Consider the following 25,007-nt stretch of genomic DNA (forward strand, 5'->3'; position numbering starts at 1 on the left):
ACGGGAGTTTTTGACTCATCCGACCTGTAAACACGATATATAACAATTTGGGGAGCTCAGCTCACCCTCCACATACTCATCACGTCATAAAATCAAATAGGAGCTCAACTCCCTCATCCAATCCAATCACAAGCACACATACATGCATTTAATGTTCTTACAATTTCAATATAATATTAAATTATAGTCCCAAACTGATTAAAATACTCCTAACACATGCGGAGTTCTAGAATTTAGCTAAATTATACAAAAGACATTAGATATTACTAATTGACCTGCGAAGAAGAGGAGCATGTTAGTCACAATAAGTAATCCTTCTGTAGCCTGAAAAAATAAGGTGAACAGGAGTGAGTATTCGACTCAGAGAGTAAAATACCAATTTTAACTACAATTTATATAGCTACCTAAAGCTAATGCATCCTAAAGAGTGAAATGCAATACCATCAAAATTTTTATACACATCACATCATAACAGCAAAAAGGCAATTTGGAGCACTCACACACCCAATAATGTTCAAACAACACATATATGGGAGTTGATCCCCTATACAACTCTCTTAATAAAACCTCTGCCAGCGAGTGTCTCTCAAGCCAGACTTTCGCTTGATAAACCAATTGCGGGGGCCAGTGAGATCATCTCGAGCCGTGCCTACCCCGACTTATCCATATAATGACCGGGTCCCAGTGAGTGTCTCTCAAGCTGTATCTATCCATCCTATCCATATCCAATATTACACACCACACGCACGCCAACGCACGCACACTGCTCTAAAATACCACAAACAACATCCATGGCACTTTGTCAATTAAGAATGCAATATAAAATTTACCTAATATTTAACTCAATATATATATATATATATATATCTATAGATGATGCATGGGCATACATTGAATATATAATATTATTGAAATTATAATTAAAATCAATATTCTATTTATAAACGTGAACCGAGGTCACTATGGCAGCTGGGCGGAGGAGGAAGGCTGTCCCGGTTCACCTGGCAATTTCATTACAACTATTTAATATAATTGACTCAATACAAACTTAAAAAGGATCAAAGACTTCCTAAGTCTCGTCGAAAGTTCGGCAGAGTCTCCCCTATACTTAGGACCTACCCAACCTGCAAAAGGGTTTAAAATATACTTTTATATCTACAAATCACATAATCATAACTCAATCACATCACATGGCCCCTCCTGGGCCCATCCAAACAGTAAACAATCACAATTAAAAAAATTACAATTTAGTCCATATAACTAACCCTTTCGCAAAAACTACCAAAATGAGCTCTAAAAATTCTAAAACTTTCCCTCGCGGTCCTTAGTAATGTGACTAAATTAATACAAAAGGAATTATAATTTTCTAACTATCCACGAATATTTTATGGATTTTTAATCTAAACCGAAACTAAATAATTAAGGAAACTTGGGGTCCAGTATCAGAAATGATGGGGTAGCCTATAATCTTGACTCAGTTTCCTTAAACTACCCAACTTGATACTGGAAACATATCCGGGATGTCTGAAAATGATGGGGTAGCCTATAATCTTGACTCAGTTCTGAAATGGTTGTAGCAGTTTATCTGCTCGGCTCGAAATTACAAATCCGGGTGACGATTGAATTTCTACGAAATGAAAGTACCTACGCGAAGTTTACAATACCGGGGTTAGAATAAAATATTTACATATAAAATAATTATTTGAAAGTTAGGTGAAATTTATATATAAATTATGTTAATTAAGAGAAATAATTTTCTTTATATATTTATTTACGCATAATATATATAAAAATTACAAAAAATTAGCTTAAAATTATAATAATAATAATATAAAATTTATATATATATATATATATATATTATTTATTTTTCTTTATTATTGAAAGATCGAATATTAGTACAATCCTTTTAGTTTGGGGTGCAATTGTGCCAGCCGATAATATGATGGGGTTAACGACATCAATCTGAGAAAAAGCAGTGGTTTGCTTATAAAAATGAAAGAAAGAAAGCCTAAAACGCTGCCGTCTAACACCCAAGATTTCGTCTGTTGCTTGTCTTCTCCGATTGTCCAATGATTCCAATCTGCTGATCAAACTGAATGGAAAAAAAAAAAAACACCTCAGAGAAATCCTCAATTCCCTTCCCTTCCCTTCCCTTCGCGATGCAAATGGATTCCCTCCCTAACGGCAGCTTCGCCGTCTCCGCCTCAGCCGCCACCAACCCAATTAACCCCACCCACAGAACGCCGTCCTCCAAACTGACGCAACTGACGGAATCGCTAAAGCCGGAGCATCAGTTCTTGCGAGTCCCCTTCGAGCATTACAAGAAAACGATCCGAATTAACCACCGTGTAGTCGAGAAGGAAGTATCTTCCGTCATATCTGGCGTCACTGACGCCGCCAATTCAGATATGTCCAAAGACGACGCTGTTCAGCATCTTACCTCTCTAGTGTCTAGATTGCAAGGACTCAAAAGAAAGGTATCTTCAAAAATCAATTGAAAAACCTAATCCAACGATGTGTGGCCCTGTGATCTCATGTTTCTAGTGAAGAATTATCAGTTCCTTTCAATTTGAGTGCAATCCAAGTCTTCAGCTAACATGGTAGTAAAGATTAATTTGCATAGGTTCTTAACAATGCTTGAAGCTAATAAGAAATTTTCATAACTTATTCAATAGAATTTTGGGTCTTAAATAAAAATCTTTAAGCTAATTCAAGAAAATTTATTTTTGTTATTTAATTTTTTAATGTGTTTGTGGGTGAGAATAAAATAGTTTGATGATATGGTTATTGGGTAAGCCTACTGGATCTATATGTGGTGATTAGAATGTGTTTTGGCTATGTAGCTGGAAGAGGGAAGTAGAACAGAGCACTTGCAAGTAAGGGTGGCAATTCGGGTTGATTAGTGGGTCATGGGTCAAACGTTATCATAGTCATCTCAAGTCGGGTTAGTGGGTTAACTCATAACAAGATACGATTATAACCGTGTCATAAATGAGCCGACACGAATTCGACACCTAACCCAAACCCTATATGTCGTGTTCAAAATTGCCACCCCTACTTGCAAGCACAAAGGGGTTGCGCTCCACTAGACCATTTAGAGTCAGTAGATGCAGAGAATCTTTCAGAATGGAGCAACACACATTTGAAGCGGATTCCTGTGGATTATATGCTGCGAATGTCATACTATGAAATTGGAATGAAGCTAGCTGAAAGCAGCAATATGTTGGTAATTGCTATTGATGATTTCAGTTTATGAGCTGCTGGATATCTTGGGTTATTTGAGTGGATGTTTTTGTGATGTTCTTTTCAAATTTTTATGAATTTTGCTTGAGTTTGAGAGATTTTAATAGATTAGATAATGTCCTCGTCGTATAGCTATGAGAGTAAAAATGGCATCCCTATCATGTAAGCTACTTATGTCTGTTTGGTTTAGTTATTAAATGCAACCGGTGGCTAGCGGCCGATAGTTGATAACTTACGGTGGATGATAGTTGATTTATATTAAAGTTTTTATTAAAATTTTGTCTAACTATCGTTGTTGACACGTAAAATTACTAATAAGTGCATAAAACATATAATTGATTTTACTATTGAAATAAATATATAATTATTAATTTATTATATCATATCATTTATTTTATTATTTAAATAAATATATAATTATTACTTTATTATACCATATTATTTAATTTATTATTGAAATAGTTGAGTTGAGTAGTTGAGTTGAGTTGTGTATTGAAATAGATAGAATAATAATTAAATAATTTAAAAAATGTAATTGTAAAATAATACAGTAATTATTATTAACAAAGAAAAATTCTTATAATTTTAAACTTTAATATACAACAAATATTTTTTCATAATATATAAGTATTTTGTATTTTATGTCATTAATAAAAATAAAAAATATTTTGATAAAGTTACTGTATGAAAAGAAGCAATTGGGGTGGAAAGATGTTGGGTGTATAAATTGGATTAGGAATGCTTAATAAGAATGTTATTAACCTATCAAAAAAAGAAAAAGGAATGTTATTAAAAAAATAAAAAAATAATAATGCTCATCATATCAACTGATAGGGGATAAAAAAATGTGGCTCTAAGGTTATTTTTGTCAAATAATAAAAGAAAAACATTGCAGTTCATGAAAAACTCTAATTATAGAGCTGATACAAGATATAGCTGATAGACATCTGTCAATTGTCTATCAGCTATCAACTATTATTTTAATGGTTTACAAAACAGTTTAATTCAGCTTTTTAAATGCCTTCTAGTTGCTAGCTACATCCAATAGTTAAAACAAATATCCCCTTAATACTTTTGCTGCTAGAATTTGTATTTGTTGGCACACCCCATCAATGTCTGAAGGACTAATAACACTGAGACTGTCTAATCATACTAAGATTTCATAGAGGTCTAGTTTGTTTTGCAATTGCCAATTGCTGCTTTTTTTTATGCTTGTAGAGGGCTGTAGTTTGGTGGACTTAATACAATAGCAACAACAACAATAACAACTAACCCTTAATCCCAAATTAGTTGGGGTTGGCTATATGGATTATTTTTCACCATTCTAGTTGTTGGATTTAATAGATTTGATAATATACAACATCATTCTTTCTTTCCCTTCTCAACTCTCCAGAAAGAGGAGAAAGAGAAATTCCTTTTGAGCTATGTTACTCAGACTCGGGTACGGGTGTTGGGAATGGGTACATATCCGTGTGTCAAACTTGTGAATTTTTTAAATAGAAAGTACGGGGATATGGGTCTAAATTTACACATGGGTGCTCGGACACGTTATGTAGGCCGAAAGGGTTGAAATAATCTATCCAAAAGGGGTAAGCCACAATTACAATTGAGATATGCAACTATTGGATTCTCGAAATATTCAATATTTTTTTTAACTTGTTTTGTACCTATCCTTTAATTCAAAGTTGCATTCTCTTTTGAACTTTGAACTTTTTTCTTTTACCTATCCTTTGATTCAATGTGCTTTTCATCTTGAGAGATCTCTTTTACTCGAGTGTTCGACTGCATGAATATGTGTCGGACATATATTCCATGTTGTGTCTTGTGTCGACATGGTTATGGCAGGGCAAAATGAAGAGTTGGAGTATCAGAGCCTTTGAGGTTTATGTTCGCATGCTAATAATAAGTTGAATGCAGGATCTTGTTGATATTGCTGTGTTCCAAGAAGCAAGAAGGGTTATTGATGCTCTTCAAAATAGGGAGGCAGCTCCTGCTCTAGCCTGGCGTGCGGACAACAAATCGCGGTTGAAAATGTCAAAGGTACCAACTAATCATTCCTTAAGTTTCCTTAATTGTGGGGATTCCAGCTATATAATGTCTAAACTTGAATAATTAGTAGAATACTGACTCAGATAGGAATGGCTTTTTATTAACTAAATCAATATACCATGATTAAGATTGGGAAAGTGGTTGCAGTGAAGCTCTTGTGAAGTTTCAAATTGGACTGTGAACGTATATTTCTTCTTTAATACTTCTATTCAAAATTTAGGGGAGCACCTGCATTGGTTATAATTTTTTTTTTTATGCTTATTGCTTTCTTTGATGACAGAGCAAATTTGAATTCTAGTTGAAACTTCAAGAATTCATAGAGTTGGTACGAGCTGAAAACAGCATGTGTGCCATTGCATATGCACGAAAATATCTTGCTCCGTAGGGAGCTACATATATGAAAGAATTGAAGCAAGTCATAGCAACATTGGCTTTTAAGAGTCACACTGACTGTGCAACATACAAGGTAACCTTATAAATGTGAATAGCAGTTATATGATCATGGCCTATATGTGTATTTAAATGACACAACTCTCTCTCTCTCTCTCTTTCTCTTCATGTTTGTTTGAGTGTGCGCATATGTGCAATGTGCCCCTTGTGGTTTGTCTGTCAGTGAGACTATTGCTTCTAGCATGGAAAAACCTTTATGGCCCTCACAAAGATGAAACTATTCTTGACTTGGCTTTTACTTTCTAATGCTAATATCCATGCTCAAGGGTTTATTGCTCATGTCCATTACCATTACATAATGTCATAGCTGTTATGTAACAGATTTTGGGGTTATTGTAACAGTTGACCCCATCATATAACATACAGATATTTTTTTTATTAGCAATGGCTGTTGCCACCATTACATAATGCAGTGATGGTCATTTGCAAACACTGTTCCTTTAAGAAATGGCTATGACAGCCCTTTTTTCTTTTCAAAAAGCTCATTTCTTTCTTTACCTAAGCTGCTGACCGTCCAATAAACCCCATTTGAGCTGCTTTGTCTTGAGTTTCTTCCACCGACTTAAACTTAAGTCTTCTTTTTACTTTTTGCATGAGCAAATAGAAAGGCTTGTTCTCCATTCTTTGGGTTTGAAAGAGGGGTGTTTTGCATTAGTTACTTGAATTATTTGTTATTAAAGAAATTAAATAGATGTATTCATTATTTTATAGGATTTATAATTTTAGTTGGTTCTACTTCTATCTATTGGTTTATTGTATTTTGTGAATTTGTTTAAAAAATTTGTATAGCGATAGGTTGTTACCACTACGTTATAGCCGCTACCTCGATTTAAATCCATGCTCATGTCTTAAACAGGGGGAAATAATTTATCTCAAATATTTTTAGAGAACTTGTTGGTGGCTTAAACATCTGATATAAGACTATTATTTATCAATATATGACTCTTCATTTTAAGAAACTAGCTTTTAGCTCTTAAGATGGTTTTGACTGTCTATTTTCATGTCTTTTTAGTTCTTGTCCAAAGGAGGTCTGTCCTTTCCAATTCCCTGCCTTAAGGGAGGGTGGATTAAATTGTAGTTAGATGAATTCCTGGTTGCCTTGTGTACTCTAATGCAGCTATACAGTCAACAGCATTTAAAGTGTATCTGATGTAGAACCACAGAAAGAAAAAACCTAAACCCAGAGAAAGGAACAATGCTCTAAATTTGGATTTCAATTTTAGTCTTCCAGTAGCATCCTAATGACTAAAGAGCTACAAGAATAATTATATATGTACCATAAAATAAACTCTAACCCTAATAACCGAGTCAAACACCAAAAATACCCGAAACAACCCAAATAGCTCCTGCATCAGTATCAGCTTAGGAAATTGGGGCGTCTGCATGTCAAGAACATGGAGACTTTGAACTTACTATATCTGTTGCTACTTCTTTGTTAGTTTAAGTTCGATTTCATCTCCTCCTTCTGGCATTCTTTAACTTTCTTTGCTTGGCTATGAATGCATTTTGCCTTGAGAGTTGTCACTTCAATAATAGCTAGCTTTTCAACATTAGATTTGTTTTCCTAAGCTTTATTTTAGTTTTTGCAGGAGTAAAGTTCTTCCTCATTTTGGTTCTTAAGTTTTCTTCACTGAAACCTAGAATATGAGTTTTTTCTTTCCTACTAACTTTTAATTACTGCATAGAAGTGAATCCAGATTTTGTCCTTAAGGAAACAAAAAATTCTGTTCAATTGATTTTGTTAATTATAATTCTAGTTCAAACTGTCCACTGTTGCTTGCAAGTGTAGTACATATTCGTTTTTGGTACTAGTGGAATAGTGCTTGTTGGTTTGAAATGTTTGGATATACTAAAGGAAATTTTACATCGTTAATTCTTGTTTTGCAACCAGCTTAGGGGTTTGCACAATTTTCTTCCTAATAAGAGAATCTGTTATAGCATTTTGTAAAGGAAACTTATGTTCTTATGGACTCTTTTGTTTGTCCCAAAAAGTCAACTATTATGCTTTTCCTCTTAGACAGCTTCATCAGTAGACTCAGTTTCATTTTGGGAGAGTTAATGTCATATTTTTTGCTTTCCAGGTTTTATTTGAATCAAAATAGTTGGACTACCTGGTGGACCAATTTAAACAGGAATTCTGCAGGTTATATGGCATGACTTTGGAGCCTTTGCTGAATATTTATTTAAAGGCAGGCTTATTTGCTCTAAAAACTCTGTATCCTGTATTCATTGCCTTGTTCATAGTTTGTGATTGCTCTCTCCCTCTCTCTTTCTCTCTCCCACGCTTTCTGACTGATCCTGGAGACATATCTGTTGTTTACTTCGTGTCACAGGCAGGTCCCTTAGCAGTTGGCTTTTTGCTAGTGGTCAGAGTTTAGTTTGTTATCTTAACCCATACATGTTAGGTTGGGTCTAGCATCCTTAATATTGTTTCTTTAATAATAGTAATCTGACTCTTCAAAGTTATATAGATATCATTTCTAAATAAATTGGAGTAAATTGCTTGCTTCTAAATGAAAAACTAAAAACAAAGATAACGTCGAAGATGGATTTTCCAATTTTCTTAAGGTTTCCTCATGTAACACACATTCATTAGTACCAACTATGATGAACTAAATAACTCTTTGTCATGGCTGCTTTCTGGTAATTGTTCTTGTAACCCAATCCATGATTTAGGTGTTTTTACTGAGTGTAGACATCATATTTTGATCGACTATTAAATGCATAACTTGTGTAATTTGTAAGACAGTTTTAATTCCAAATATTATTTTCTTAACGTTATCCGATCTCAACTAGTTACTTCGATTGTGATCTGATCACAGGTCACTCCTCTGAATTGGCAATGGTTTAAGTTGTTTCCCAAATAAATATTAAGTTTCAAGATTATTCGATTTTCATACACCTTTAAGCTAGGTTATTTTCCGATCTCTTCGTCTTTATTCGACCTGTTTTGATTGATATCCGACCTTCGGATCATCTGATCTTACATTCTGTTGTTTTTCGATCTCACTGTGTTCAAATACCTCAAAATTTCAAGTTGCGATTAGTTTTGTGATCAGTTATCTGGCCTGAATTGTTCAAACACTTTTAAGAAAGTTATTGTTTTATCCGGTCTTTAAATAATTGTTCTGATCTTAGTAAGTTGCTTCAATTATGATCCAATCTCAAGTCATCTTTCCAATTTTACAATATTCCAGATCACTCTTCAAATGTCTCAAAACTTCGATTGATATATTGATCTCAGGGTTAATAGTTCTCATGTTCGTGTGCAATGGTTTTCCGATCTCTTTAAGGCGAGGTCTCATGTTCTATGATTGATAATCGATCTCAAGTTCTATGTTCAACTTTATTCAATTAATTGGGAGTTAATTCTATGTAACTTGGTCTGATATTTTTCTGTTCTCATAAAAAAAATTAATCATAAAAGGAGTTTATTCGGTTCAAAAGGTAAGAGAGTGCAAAGTCATTTAGCGGGTGGGTCCTCCCCGACCTGCTTTTCAGCTACATTCTCAACATTCACTCCCTCCTCCCCCTCTTGTTCTCCCTCACTCTCGGCCTTGGCAGCCGGGGTTAGTTCCTTGAGCCAGGTGAAGTCCTCGTTTGGATAGCGCTTGATGAGCTTGGCAAAGAGATCACTATGGGCTTTCACGTAAGCCCCAGCTTCCTTCATCGGAGCCTCCTCCTCCTTTGCTTTGATATCCTCAACTTAACCCGGACATCGTCGAGTTCCTTCTCCAGCCGAGCTGCCCTCTCTTCAAGAGACTTCGCCTGTTGTTCTAGCTCGACAATCTGAGCATTTGCAGCAGAGAGTTGGTTTTGCGCTACCACCACATCTTGGGCCATCTTCGACATCTCCCTCTTCATAAGATGAACTTTCTCTCTGATCATGTGTTGGGTCACCATCGCTTCCGACCTCAAATTCATTGAGAGGCTGAGAAGATCATCAATACTCACGGGGCCCATTCTGGTCTGGTCCTCAGGAAAGCAGATAGTAGCCCTCAATACTTTCACTAAGTAGAGGTTGCCTCGCACTGATTTGTTTTTCTCCGGTGATTGGAGTAGTATCCTAGCACCTTACTAGAGGGGTCGCCCATACGAGGCTCCTTGCCCTAAGGATCCACCCTCTGTAGCTGAAGAGATCGGAGGTTGGGAAGGAGGTTTTGACCGAAGAGGTTCCGGAGTGAGGATCTGCACTTCTGGGATCAATTCCTCTTTGATTTGAACCTCAGAGCTCGTCTATTCAGTTTAGGCACTTTTCCTGGCCTCAGCACGTTTCATTTCCAGCACCTTCCTGCTGAGCTTCTTATTTCTCCTCTAAGCTTCTTATTCTTCGTCTGAGCTTCTTTCGCTGCCTCACCTCTAGCCATATTTGCACAGAAAAGCAAGATTAGTGAGATCGCCAGGGACTAAGAGATTAAAGATTCAGGTTTTACCCGTCCCGGGACCTAGATCAAAGAGTTGCAGCTGGATGTTCTCATGGGCGATCACGCTCATCAACCACCACTTCAGTTCGGCCATGATCACATCCTGACACGAATATTTGTAAGAGCTCGCTTGGCTCTTAAGCTCCTTCACCATGGCCCTTTCAACATCAGTTAGCGCGATTCTTCTCTTCGGCCTCTCGGCCAAGTAATTCCAACTTTGGGGGATCCCCTCAAAGCTACGGGGATCTTTGCTTCGGAGGATGAAGAACCAATCTTTCTAATTTTTGAGTGAATACGGGAGATCGGTGAACAACCCACAACGCGGTTTTGCTTGGAAAAACTAAAATTCGTCGTCTTTTCGTCGAGCAAGTCTGTGCAGTTCGGCGAAGACCTTCGCTATGGGCTTAAGTTTTTTGGCTTGGCATAATCCTCTGAAGGGCACTAGAGTTCGCCAGGAGTTCAGATGCATCTGGGCGCCGCTAACCCGGTTGTATTTTAGGACGTCCTTGTAAAATGGCTCTATAGGGAATCACGGCCCGGCCTTCAACTATTCTTTATCTGTTACAATCATATCGACTTCATCAAAGTAGTGATTGGCTAAAAAATCCCCGTTACACCGAATGAGTTCGAAGGAGTCGGGTGGAAGGTTGAACTCCTAACTTATTAGCTCAAGATCGGACATCCTCAGTACTGAGGTGAGTTCGTCCACCATTAGGGGCTCTCTCCTTATGATCGGAGCTTGCTGTCGGCTTGGCCTTGTAGGCTAACTAGTGGTCGAAACGATAGCTCTAACAGTTTCGGGTCACCTACTCGGTCTAGGCTCATCACCTTCATCGGAGGACCAAGAAACATGAACGGAAAGCGAGCTTGCAACTCTTTGATTGCTGATGCCACTCATTTTCAGGTAACGGAGGTGAAAATGATCGGAAAAAGATCAAAACTACTATCTGATCGTAAATCAGTGCTAGAGAAGTTAAGAACTTGAGAGAAGTCTTCGAGAGGTTTGAGATGAGCAAAGAATGCAAAAGTGAGAAATGACTGACCCTCCACCTCTATTTATACTCGTTCGAGCATTAAATGCTCGCGAGACCCTAGGCGGCGCATTGATTGGTGCAAAACTTAATTGTATCCTAATTCTCGAAGGACACCAAGAAAAGATTCCAGAAGAGGATATCGGATATGTAAGAGATCAGTTGAATAAGGGTATGACTAAAGATTGGATCAATTTAATAAGGTCATGATTAGAGATCGGATTGGTTAAAAGGGGGGTGTTAGATAAGAGAAAGATCAGAAGGACGATCAGTGCAATGCAAATAATAAAATAAGATCAATGAAATAAAAAAAAGAATAAAAATAAAATAGAATCAATCTTAAATAAAAGTCCATTTTATTTCTAAAAGATCAGATTATATCATTGGGTGGTCTTCTCCAACCCAATCATTAATCACAAATGACCCTACATTCTACCCTACATTCTTTCCATCTTGCTTCCACAGTTCAGACACCTCCCGATGTCAAGAGGCCGTTCAAGAGATACGTGGAGATCGGGAAGGTAGCTCTCGACAACTATGGTAAAGACTATGGAAAGCTCATCGTCATCGTCGATGTCATCGTCTAGAACCGAGCTTCAATCGAGACCCCTTAGATGGTTAGGAGCCAAATGAAGTTCAAGAGGCAATCACCAATATTAAGATTGAAATTACCAGTCCTCTCGCTCGAGATCGGCCTTCGGCCCAGACCGAAAAACCGACTAGAGATCGGTCCGGTAGTCATTTTCAACCCTATTCAGCCGTTTAGTCTGGTTCTCTCACTATCATCAGATGATGTTCTTGTAATTCTCTGATTGTTGGTGACGTCCATTTTCATGTGATACGCAAAGGAAGTTATCGAAAAAAGATCAAGATGGTTGTCATGATGAGAATTTGTGCCGGAAAGGTAAGGCATAGAAAGAGAACACATCGGAAATTTATCGGAGAAGGAAAGGTGGAAATGTGAGAATGGCAACCCACTACCCCCTAGTATATATAGGCCTAGGCATTTAATGCTCGCAGAACTCGAATCTGTTCATCGGTAAGTGGAGAATTTAATGCTTGCCCATTATTCGATGATCACCGACATGGACCAGATACAAGGGGCGAATAGAAAAGAGATCGGGGAAGTGAGAGTAGATCGGACATGGAAAAGGTTGGTATAAGAGGTTGAATGAAAAGTTCTCAAAGTTGCCAACCATAATGAGATTGGGAAGGGAAATAAGATACAGAGATCGGATAGATTTAGAGATAGCTAATAAAGATCGAAAGGTTTGCAAATCAGGATTTTAGGAGCTACTTTCAGTCATGACCCTTGATATGCAAGATCAACTCTCCACAGGTAGATCAAAGTTAGTTAAAGCATTTAGGGTACGATTTAATTTCCATCATCCATCCCATTTGAAGGACAAACTTGTGCTATCATATTAGAGTTGGTTAAAGCATTTTGGTACACCTCAATCCACACCATTGATCTCAGTTGTAAGGACATATTTTGGATCATCTGATTAAAGTAAATGACAGATTCAACATTTTCATTCCTAGCCTTTGGATCCATTTTGTAAGGCAAAATCCCCAACCTTTGTATTAAAGAGGAAAGGATAAAAGAATTATGAGCTAAATCTCAACTCTCAATCTTGATCCTCTTTAATTTCTGACCTTCGGATTTGGGCCTTCTAAATCTACACCCTTTAATCTTGCCATCTGAAATCTGGATCACTCATTTGAATACCTCCATTTCCTATAAGTACTTGAATGCTTCACTGTGGAAGGGGTTTTGGTTTTGAATTTTGGGAGGACTCTGGGTCTTGGCTTGGGATTTTGGTCTTTTGGTTTAAAAATCCTCATATGGAGTTTTCAGCCTTTAAAATTTCCTTCGTATTTCAATCCTTTGTTTTCACATTTTCAATCTCTAGTTGTCTATCTCTTGAAATGTAGAGTCACTGGTGGAAAAGAGGCTTTGGGAACTTGTTTTCTAAAGAATCTTCATCAAAGTCCCAATACTCCGGTCTCAGTCTGTAGTAGATTCGCTTGAAAGCTCAGTGGTCCAGTCTTGATTTATCAGTGGGATCCTGTCCCATTCACCTTTGTCAAAATAAAAAGCGCTCTTGGTCAACCCTGCTTTAACAGCCTTCATATGGACGCAGGACATCACCATTAGTTCCCACATCACTTTCTCATTTCTTTACAGGTAATGCCTTGACAGTCTTTCCTTTGATTGGGTACTTTTGGATTATATTTGCTATGTAAGCTGGAGTCCAAACTATTAGAATAATTATATCGAATTTCTAGAGTAGCTTAGAGTCAAATTGACATATCTTACAAACATCACTTTTAACCAGTTATAGTAACACATATGTCACTCCAAAAGTGCGTTTCTCTTTACTTTTAGTAGTACGAGTAAGAGTTCGGGTGATATAAATGTTACTTGAGGTTCGGAAGAACAATAAAGAGCTCGGATAGGAGGAGTAAATACACGGGTGTTGGCATAGAGAGTTCGGATTTGATTAGGGAGACCAGAAATAATGGAAGTGAGGGAGTTTAATACAATGAGTTTGGCTCAATATAGAGAGTTCGGACCCAATTAAAGAGGTCGAGAATAGTAAGGGTGAGAAGGTCAAATATAATTTTGGGTAAAATGGAGAGTTCGGTAACTAATAAGAGATCGGAAACAAAGAGAGTGAAAAGACTCCGGATAGTAATAGAGATCGGAAAATAATACGCAAATTAGACGCTTCGTATATACATATAGAATCGTTTATTTCTTTACATCTCTTTTTGAATATTCCTACCCTATAGTGGGAGTTCGAGAGAGAGTCTTTTCCTCGGGTCCCCACAGTTCAATGTTACTATTATAAAATTCATCCTTTACAAATATGAGAGTTCGGGAGAGTCATTTCCTTTAAACTCTGCAGTTTTACATCTTTATGAGACTCGCTTTTTATAATTACAGGAGTTCGAGAGAGATCATTTCCTTGAATTCTCGTAGTTTTACGTTTTATAAAAAATTGTTCGGTACAAAATAGTGGAGATCGGGAGAGAGTCCTTCCTTGAAAACCCTGGTGCTTATTTTTACAAAACTCTACAAACTCTTCAACAAATTTATCTAACACCTTTCAACGTTTGGTTCGCAGGAGAGTCCTTCCAAGAACTCTGAACTTTATATTTGAACCCAATGGAGAGTCCTTCTTGGATTCCATATGCTTATATTATTAAGGAAGTTCTTCCTTCAGTTCGGCTTAGTTAGATAAGATACCACTGTCATAAAACACTAAATAGCTTAACATGAGACGATTTGGGTAAAGGTTTTACAGTAATTATGTCGATGATGGGACTTTTTCTTTAGTAATTGAGAGTTCTCATTAATGAAGGGAACTCTCTAGGTTTTAATTAACAAATTCCTTTTGAATTAGAGTGCTAATTAAAAGAGATGAAAATCTATATCCACATTGGTTCGTGCATATGCACTACACACACCGCACCCTTAATTATTTGGGGACGCCAATGATGAGGTAAATAATGAATAAGCCGAGAGTCCTCCTTATTCATTGTGAACCTTTAGAGACTAAATAATACTTCTTTGGAATTACATCCCTAATTCGAGAAGGGAGGAATTTAATAAATACGTAACAAATTAAACAAATGCAATTTCAACTCATTTTAGGGTCATCCCATTTACTCGTGTTCTTGGGACACCCCTGAACAGTGAAATATCAAAATGGTCCTTTAATAGACAACGGGAATCAATATCGTAGTTTTAACTCCAAAATTATCGATCTTAACTCATAAAGAGCACATCATTAAATCTACTTGCTCTCATTGAGGGATGATGTGGGGTGCCTAACACCTTCCCTGCATGTACACGGACCCGAACCTAGAATCTCAATTCTAGAAGTGGTAAAAAATAGAAACAGTTTTCTTTAATTTCTGTCAAATTTAAAGTGACGATTTATCACTTTTTCGCTTCGGTGAGAATCGTTTGGCGACTGCAAAACTCTTGCGACGTTGAGGCTATTGATTGATGCATTATCCAAGAGAGTGCTTTTTCTTTTTCCTTTTTTACCTTGACTATTTTAGATACTATTATGAGGATGATTGCACAAAGGAGGACCCGCTCTCACAAGAAAGCTTTGGAAATTGGCATTGCCATTATTACCATATTCAAAGCAGCATTATTCAAAGCTTGTATGCTACATAACTAAAGAGTTAATGGACACAGAAAATCCACCACAAGTCTTGCCTAATGGCTATGTCTACAGCACTAAGGTTCAAATTAGTTTAGTGGTGAATTGAGTAAACTTTACATGGTTTGATTAGTCTAACATCTATTCTTTTGCTTTGTAGGCCCTTGGAGAAATGGCCAAGAAAAACAATGGTAAAATAACATGTCCTAGGACAGGATTGATCTGTAGTTATTCTGAGGTGGTAAAGGCATATATCTCATAATCTTCATATTTAAAAGATTGAAGAACTCAAAAGGAGTTTTCTTTGTTGGGCTCTGAAGTCATCTATGAATACCAGTGATGACGCAGGGAAATTCCTCGTGCACCTTTGGCATCAGCCTCAGGACTTGCCATATATTTACATATGCAAAATGTTCTAACTTTTATTCACTTGTTTCTTTTGAATTCTAATTGAATAAAGTTCAAGTTGATTCATTATCATTGAAGACCACCATTGTTGTGCAAAACTGAAAAGCGAAAAGAAAGCATTAGTTTGCAATTGAGTGACTTAGCCCACAAGTAGGTCTTTGAGCAAGGTCTGAACAAGAAAATCACTAAGTTTTATGGGGGTGATAGGAGATACATCACAACATACAAAGAAAAGGGTAACAATCTTCTGAGGTAACAAAGGAAATAGGGAAGCAGCAGTGCAACTAAGGACATAGCATGAAGACCTTATAAGCCCTTTTTTATAACAACAAACACTAAGAACATATATCAAATGCGTAAAAAACCAAAAAGACCATGCCTAACAAGGTTTCTTCTTCTTTTTCTTCTACCTGGCTGTGGTGTAATATTAAAGTAGCCAATGACATACATAACTAAAACTGTTGACAAAAACCCAGAAGGATATCCAATCACTGCCATTTCCCATGAGAACCATATCTCCCAACTATTGCTTTTCTTGGTCTTTTCCTCTTTCAGCTTTGGTTCAGAAGGCACCTTCTCACATGATATGTTAATTTGCATTCCACACAATCCACTGTTGTTGGCATAAGAATTTGGTTCGTCCATCCGATCCATCTGAGGACCGCTTGGTATGCGACCCTCTAGTTTATTGTTACTCAAGTCTAAGTAACTCAGCTCAAAGAGATTTGCCAATGTGCAAGGAATTTCACCAAAAAAATTGTTGTGTGATAAATCTAAGCTTTCTAAGCTTTGCAGACCACCAAAACTCAATGGTATTCTTCCAGAGAGTTTGTTTTGTGACAAGTTCAGTGACTTCAAATTTTTCAACCCACCTAAACTGTTAGGAATTTCACCTGATAATTGATTGTTAGATAGGTCTAAAAAAGTATATAGTTGAAGGTTTTTATTTGGTAGACCTCGCTTTAAGTTCTTCCAAAAGACTTCCAATTCATGAAATAACAAATTTTTTTGATTTGGTAGCCAAAATACAGTTTCCGTAAGCCCAATTCCAGAAAACAAAATAATTTGACTTGTGATATCTGATAAAATACTTGATGAGAAATCATGATGATTGATCATCCTGGAAAGATTTCCTAAAGTATGTGGGATTATTTTGCTAAGGTTATTGCAAGAGAGATCAAGTATTTGAAGACTGCTAAGACTTGACAAATGAATTGGAATTGACCCTTGGAAAGAATTATTTCTAGGATTCAAAATTTGGAGAGAAGACATCTGTGAGAGAAAATTTGAGATTTCACCTCCAATGTTGTTGCTATGGAGATCAAGATATTCCAACTGGTTCAAATTTGAGAGATTTTGAGGCAAGACGTGAGAAAACTCATTTTGGCTTAACACAAGCACTTTTATGCCCAAAGGAAAAGTTGTAGGAACCTGACCAGATAGTTTGTTGGAAGAAAGATCAACATAAAGCAATGACGAATTTGGATTAAACACTGGAAATTGATGGCTTGAAAATCTGTTGCTTGACAAATCCAGCAACACAAGTTTAAGCATATTTGAGATGGATGTAGGAATTGGTCCAGAGAAATTGTTCCCTGACAGCCTGAGCATTTTCATTTCAGTGGCTTGACCTATAGTATCTGGTAATAATCCCAACAAATTATTATTTGAAAGTATGAGGAAATTTAAAGACTGAGATTGAAATAAGTGAGGTGGCAGAGAACCTGAAAGCTTGTTATTTGATAAAAGCAAACCTGAAAGATCTCTTTGAGCCAACCATTGAGGGAGAGTTCCTTCAAGGTTATTATTACTCAAGTCCAAGAAGGTAAGGTCGGTCTGGTTGGAAATCCAAATGGGAATTTGCCCTGAAAGATTGCAAGATTTCAATGATAGATGCATTAACATGCACCTTGGTGCTATTCTCGCATTTTTCAAAACAAGTTTGTTCTCCCCAAGACCCAAGTCTAAGAGGTAGTTGAAATCGAACAACCATGTTGGGATCTCACCAACGAACAGATTATTTTCTAAATCAAGTATTTGTAATTGTTCCATCTTATGAATTGATGGAGGGATCTCTCCAGACAAATTGTTGTCACATAACAGCAGCCATCTTATGTTGGAGAGGTTGCCAATCTCAGTTGGTAACTCCATGGTGAGAAAATTTTGTCCCAAATTCAATTCCTCTAAACTTTTCAAATGTGAAAGTGATGGTGGAATTGCTCCAGATATTTTGTTATTGGGTAGTGAAAGCCACTGCAAATTAGTGAGATTTCCAATCTGTGTTGGAATCTCTCCATGGATTGAGTTACTACTCAAGTAGAGCCGCTTCAAGTTGGAAAGATTTCCGAAGTTGGTGCCTAATGTCCCTTCAATCAAATTATAACTCATGTCGAGTTTCTCCAGATGCCTTAAAGAAAACAAAGAGGGAGGAATGGAGCCGTTGAAACTATTACCTTGCATATCAAGTGATACAAGGTTACTTAAATTGGCAAGCCCAACTCCCGGGATTTCACCATGTATATTATTATAAGAAATGTCGAGTGAAATGAGGGTTTGCAAGTGAAAGAGTGGAGCTAAAATATCAGATGTCACTACAGGTTTCAAGTCTTGTGAGGGAATGAGATCAGACAAGTCAAGAAGATTCACCTTTTGCAAAGTACAGTGGAGTAGTCGCCACTGACAGCAGTCATCAGATGTGGAGTTCCACGTCTCTAACCCATAAAGGTCCGTGTTAGAATTGGAGGAAGTGTTTCCGAGTAATAGAAATTTGAAATGGAGGAGGGCTTCTTTCTGATATGGAGGGCAACAAAGAGAAGGGGAGATGAAGAGGAAGAAGAAGAATATGAAAAAGGGATCAAACAAGAGGCTTAGTTTGGCCATTGTTGTGTTCATTGCACTTCCCTTCTATACTTATAATTGTAATCTTTAGTTCTTTACACCATTGGTTTCTTTTTGTGCTGTTGACTTTTACCTTTTTCAAATGTCAACTTTACCCATTTAACACTCCAAGAATTTCTTTAATTATTTTAAGCAATATCATAACTCCAGAAAATAAATAAAAATTAATCAATAAGGGTATGATTTTCTTATAAACTAATATTAAATTTTCTTATATTTAATAAATATTTTTCCAATTAACCTAAATAGTTGAGGAAAACATTTACCTACACGATATATTTTTTTCATAAAAAAATGGTTATATATCAATATTAAAATTTTTAAATTTTAAACATGATAAGGCATGTTTTTAAAAAATGAAAAATGCTTAAATTTTGTAAATAATTTTTTTTATGAATGGTAATTTAAATATAAATATTGTAGGTTTAATTTAATTTATTTTTAATTTTTTATTAAATTAATTTAAAATTTTTAATTTAATTAAAAAATAAAGAAATTAACCTTGTTGATTTATTAATTGGTTTTTAAATTTTTTTTATAAATAATTATTTTATTAAAAAAATAAAAATCATAAATTGATTGTTAATAACCACATATTTCAGTCAATTATAAAAATCGATTGCAAATCTATTTTTTTTAGTGATAAAGAAAATATTTACTTACATGCACTTTTTATTTCATAACAAAAAAACTTTTATATTTTTATTTATTAACATAGTCATTTAATATGTGAATGCCATAATAAACAATATAATTTAAATACATATTCTTATCTTAGAAAATAAGTTACCCAATTTAACTTTTACTTTTATATGATAATTTTTTGTTAGGTAAAAGCCATACACTTTCACTTAAAATGGTCTCTCAAGACCACTAGCGTCGACTCGCGCTAGAATGACTATCCAATCCCCCAGGAAGCAGAAGATAAATTTAGACTCCTTTTGTTTGATAAAAAATATAATATTTTTTTTTTTATATTTTTTGATGTTTAAGGCATTTAGAAAAATAGGATAATAAAAAATATTTTCTTAGTAAAAGGAAAAATTAAGTTATTTTTAAGGAAAATGACTTTTATTTTTTAAAAGATGAAGTTATTTTTTATTTTTTATTTTTTAAATTTTGATAATTTTATTAATATATGAACACACTTATATATATATACATGAAATAAATACATATTATTAATTTAATATTATAATCAAACAACAAAAAATATTTTTTTATGAAATACTTTACATAAAAAATATTTTTATGTGTAAATTTCTTTTTTTCATGAAACAAACATAGCTTACTTAAGTGATAAGAATGAGCATTACACATGTGAATATCTCATTATGTTTTATTAGAAATTCTATCATTTCCTATGGCCCTTCACTATTATCAAATGCAAAGATGGTTCAAAAATGATTAGACTTAGACATCGTTTGGATCAATAAATATTAATTACAATTTAAAAGTTGGAATTTAAAGAAGCCAAATTTGAAAACTTTTTTTTTTCATAAAATCAAACTTTACTCCATTAGCTTCTTTTTTTGCAGTTGACTCCACCTTTCTTAATTTTCAACACTCCCATCCATAGCCAAGAATATGTTTCTTGCTTCAGTTATTATAATCAATCATGACTCCATAAAATAAATAAAGTAAATCAATAATGGTATGTTTTTTCTTCTAATTATTTTATTGTAGAATTAAGAGAGTGACAATTTAAATCTAGCACCCCCCGACCAAGTCAAGACATTATGTTTTTTTATTAGAAATCGATCTGATTAATTACACACTCCTAATTTTAAATATATAAACTTTGGTTAGCACTTTTGTCCAATGAAAAGAAGCCATTTCCTTAAGTATGATTTGATATGCAACTTCCACTAAAAAATGGTCTCTAAAGACAAGACCACTAGCGTCAACTTGGCACTGACATGACTATCCAATCCCTGAGAAAGGAGAAGATAAATTTACTTAAGTGATAAGAATGAGCATCACAAATGTGAATATCTCATTATGTTTTATCAGAAATTCTATCATTTCCTATGGCAAAGATGGTTCAAAAATCATTAGACTTAGACATGGTTTGGATCAATAAAATTAATTACAATTTAAAAGTTGGAATTTAAAGAAGCCAAATTTGAAAACTTTTTATTTCATAAAATCAAACTTTACTCCATTAGCTTCTTTTTTTTTTGCAGTTGACTCCACCTTTTTTAATTTTCAACTTTACCCATGAAACACTCCCATCCACAGCCAAGAATATGTAACTCTATTCTAATTAATTTTTTTACCAATTATAATGACTCAATCTCCTCAACACTTCTCCAATTCACTCTAACATTATTGGTGAATTAAAATTATTAGTTTTATGATTTTTTTTTTCTTCTATTCATCGATCATAACTAATTCTTCCCGTTAAATGTCAATCTCAAAAATTAAAATAAAATTTTAAAAGTGTTTGATTATTATATTTATTAAATATGTTCAATTTAGCCTATTTTTAACTTGTTATTAAAATAATCTAAAAATTTTCATTTTTGTTCAATTTAACTAAAAAATAAAGAAATTGAGCTTATTGATTTGTGAATCAATTGCTAACTTTTTTGTAAATAACTTTTTTATTAAAAAAATAAAAATCAAAAATCGGTTGTAAAATTGATTACTAATAATAATTGATTTTATTAAGTTTCAAAAATTAGTTATAAATCTATTTTTTAATTGATAAGGAAAATATTTACCAACATGCATTTTTTATTTCACAACAAAAAAATTTTACACATATATATGTTGATTTAATAACATATTCATTCAATATGTGAATGCTATAATAACAATAAAATTTAAATAAATGTTCTTATCTTAGAAACTAATTAAGTGACTCCAATTTAACTTTTATTTTTATATAATAATTTTATTTTATTAGATAAAGCCATACACTTCAATATAAGAAAGAACTTTTATCTCACTTTCTACGTTTAATTAGACTAATTTATGTAAATGAATTAGTCTGAATCTATTTTATAAAGTTGGATGGAAAGAAAGCATATAGTAAGGTGACTTTGCCAAAGCTGGGTTGTTGATTTGAAGATGCAAATTATTATTTTATAATAGCATATGAAACGGTTTGTGAAAAGCAAATATTGCATTAATTATGGTTCATATTAATTTAAATTATTCCTTTCAATGAACAAAAATACATATTAATCAAAATTATTGAAGCTTTATAATTAAAAATAAATAAAACTAACTAATAAGTGATTAAATTAGTGGCGTGAAATTGATCTTACGTAAATTTTATCTACAAAATCAGAGAGGTTTGAATTCTTAAATTATTATTATTATTGGGAGGATTTTATCTAAATATTAGTCTTGACTCGAATGTGAAAAATCACATATTTAAAAAAAATAAATAAAAAATAGATGTAATGCAATTATTAAAAAACAATTATTAAAAAATATTTTATTTTAATTATTAATTATATAAAATATTCATATATATATATATATAACATTAAAAAATTATTTATAAAATTTAAGAATGTATTTTTAAAACTTATATTAAAATATATTTAAACAATTATTCACTAGAAAATTATTTATGAAATTTAAAAATTAATTTTAAAAATGTTTCTTATATTTAAAATTTAAGAATTTTAATAATAATAATTTAAACATAAAAATTGTCATATGATATATGTTTTACTTTATTTATGCATTTATTGATATATGACAACTACTTTAAATAATAATATAAAATAATCTATTAATCATCTTATTTCAAAATATAAAATTAAATGATATATTATCAAATACAAAATTATATCCACTATTATTAGAAAATTTATATATTAATATTTGAAATAAAATCAGTTTTTTATTTAAATATTTTTGAATTTTAATTACTAAAATTTTATCTTATACTAAAAAAGTAATTATTAAAAAATAATATTTTTTAATTTAATTTTCGGTTAGATTAGAAAAAGGAAGAGTTATTGTTTCAAAAATATATTAATATAATAAATAATTATTCACTAGAAAATTATTTATAAAATCTAAGCATTTATTTTTTAAAAACATTTCTTGTATTTAAACTTTTAAAATATAATAACAATAATAATAATTTTTAAAATCGCCATATAGTATACTTTTTTTCTACTTTATTTATCCTTTTATTGGTATATGAAATAAAACATTTATTTTCAAAAACATTTCTTATATTTATCCTTTTTTCTATTTATTTATTCTTTTTTCTACTTTCTTTTCATGTAGTACTTTCTTGCACATCAATTCCACACAAGAGAGAAGAAAACTGTTGAGACAGTGGGTATAGAATAGGCTTTAAGGGGTGATAAATCACTATCTTTAAGGTATTAATTGCCCCCATTATATTGCTATAAGGTTATGACAATATACCTCCAGGATACAATAAAGACACATCTATCTATCTCCAATAGATACAATTGTTTGTGTAAAAGACATAATTATTTATTAACAGACATCTATACAAACAGTTCTATACAAACAGTTGTAACTGTTTGTATAGAATAGACATGACTTTTTATTAATAGACATCTATACAAACAGTTGTGACTGTTTGTATAGAATTGACATGTCTGTTTATTAATAGACATATCTACTTGTTAATAAATACATCTGTTCGTAATTTATTTACGAATATTACAACAATATAATTATTTTATTTCACATATATACGTGCCAAGTGCCATAATAGAATAATATATATATATATATATATAATTCTATACATATTTCACTCTTGCCATTTATTCACTTTCTAATATTTTAACAATATAGGAATTCTTTCTCTCTATACTATCTAACATACAAGCTATTTATAACAATCCCCCACTTAGCATGTATTGTTAGATCCCATTGTTTCATGCATAATGAAAAGTATTTTTCGATTTAAACTTTTCCTTAGTGTAAATATTTCAAAGTTCTAAAGAAATCATGGTGGCCTTAGCTTAAACCTAGATTCCTATTAAATAAAACCGAAAATATTACACACACAAATCAATTAGTTTGACTTAAAAAGTTCACCAAAATTTTAGCACGAATATGACCTTGTGCTACCATCTGTTTTAATGAATATTTACAAAAGTTATTCTCATTTTTGCTTAAGTGGCACCACTTCCTATGTTCATATAGGTGAAGTTTTTTTTGTATTAATATTAAACTTCATTAAGAGTATAAATACTCATCCTCATTCCATTAACTTAGTACACTAAGTACTTAATTACAACATTTACTAATAACTTGTTGTTACCCTTTAAACTTTATTTAGTAATAATACTATAAAGTAGGGTTTCCATCTGTAGTAAATTTAATGGAATATTCTAAATCCTAATCAGCACATGCACTTATGATAGTAACTCTCGAGAGCCCTTTTATTAAAGGATTTGCTAGATTATTATAGGATTTAACATAAACATGGTAATAATACCATTAGAGACTAATTGTCTTACATTTTTATGTCTTAAGCTTATATGTATATACTTTCAATTGTATATTTTACTATAAGCTTTAGCCATCATGATTTGGTTATCACAATATAAAGAATTAGATGGCATAGGTTGTGGCCACAACTTAATATCCGATAACAAGTTTCTCAGCCATTCTGCTTCTTTACCAACATTCGCCAAAGTTATAAATTCGGATTCCACCGTAGAATGAGTTATACAAGTTTGTTTCTTTGATGTCCAAGAAACAGAACCTCCACCTAAAGTGGACACCCAACCAAAGGTTGACTTAATATCCTTAGTACTACTTATCTAATTGGGATTTGTATAACTCTAGGATCTCCACCATATTTGTTTCACTAGTCAACCATATAATCACATATTTATAACATGAACTACATAAATAATTCACAGTCTAGATATGTACCTTATTTGCAGAAATAAATTCTCCATAACTTCTTTAAAATGAAAGCATCCAAAAATAAAGAACCAAGCTAAACTTGCACACACACACACAAATGCATACTCATTTGTCCTTTTGTCACTTCTTACAAATGACTTGTAAGGCTCTTATTTTTACTACTCATAAAGTACCAACCTTTTGGCCAATAAATTCATCTCTTCATATATGTAACTATTAAGAAGAATAGCATCTTTTAATTTGGTTACATCTTTTTACCAAGGGACACAACTCTTTGCATGGATACAACTCATTATATGGTTTTAACAAAATTGGAAATTTATCGCTATATAATCTATAATTTATAATTCCTTTTTTAAATATCCAAAAACCCTTGAAATTTCTTTCCAATATTCCACACTAGGATTATTAGTATATCTTAATAATTTACA

The 25,007-nt window shown here is 33.4% G+C and overlaps 1 protein-coding gene and 1 pseudogene across 1 annotated transcript; one reads left to right on the top strand and one right to left on the bottom strand.

Moving 5' to 3' along the window:
- Positions 1-1,895: 1,895 nt before the first annotated feature.
- Positions 1,896-15,963, top strand: LOC110651432 (protein MAEA homolog; annotated as a pseudogene).
- Positions 15,843-18,669, bottom strand: LOC110654898 (receptor-like protein 46). Its single transcript, XM_058150808.1, has 4 exons — positions 17,088-18,669; positions 16,200-16,682; positions 16,016-16,104; positions 15,843-15,887 (listed from the first exon to the last, which is right to left on the bottom strand). The coding sequence occupies exons 1-4, from the start codon at positions 18,667-18,669 to the stop codon at positions 15,843-15,845; spliced, it is 2,199 nt and encodes a 732-aa protein (XP_058006791.1).
- Between the last annotated feature and the right edge of the window lie 6,338 nt (positions 18,670-25,007).

Source organism: Hevea brasiliensis, chromosome 8, assembly GCF_030052815.1.
Source record: "Hevea brasiliensis isolate MT/VB/25A 57/8 chromosome 8, ASM3005281v1, whole genome shotgun sequence".
In the NCBI taxonomy this organism is placed as follows: Eukaryota; Viridiplantae; Streptophyta; class Magnoliopsida; order Malpighiales; family Euphorbiaceae; genus Hevea; species Hevea brasiliensis.

Excerpts from the sequence above, each read along its gene's own strand:
- LOC110654898 (XM_058150808.1), bottom strand. The coding sequence starts at position 18,669 with ATGGCCAAACTAAGCCTCTTGTTTGATCCCTTTTTCATATTCTTCTTC. Across the intron at positions 16,105-16,199 it reads TAATATTACACCACAGCCAG|GGCTTATAAGGTCTTCATGC; the intron begins GTAGAAGAAAAA and ends GTTATAAAAAAG. Across the intron at positions 15,888-16,015 it reads AGATTGTTACCCTTTTCTTT|TTTTGCACAACAATGGTGGT; the intron begins GTATGTTGTGAT and ends TTCGCTTTTCAG.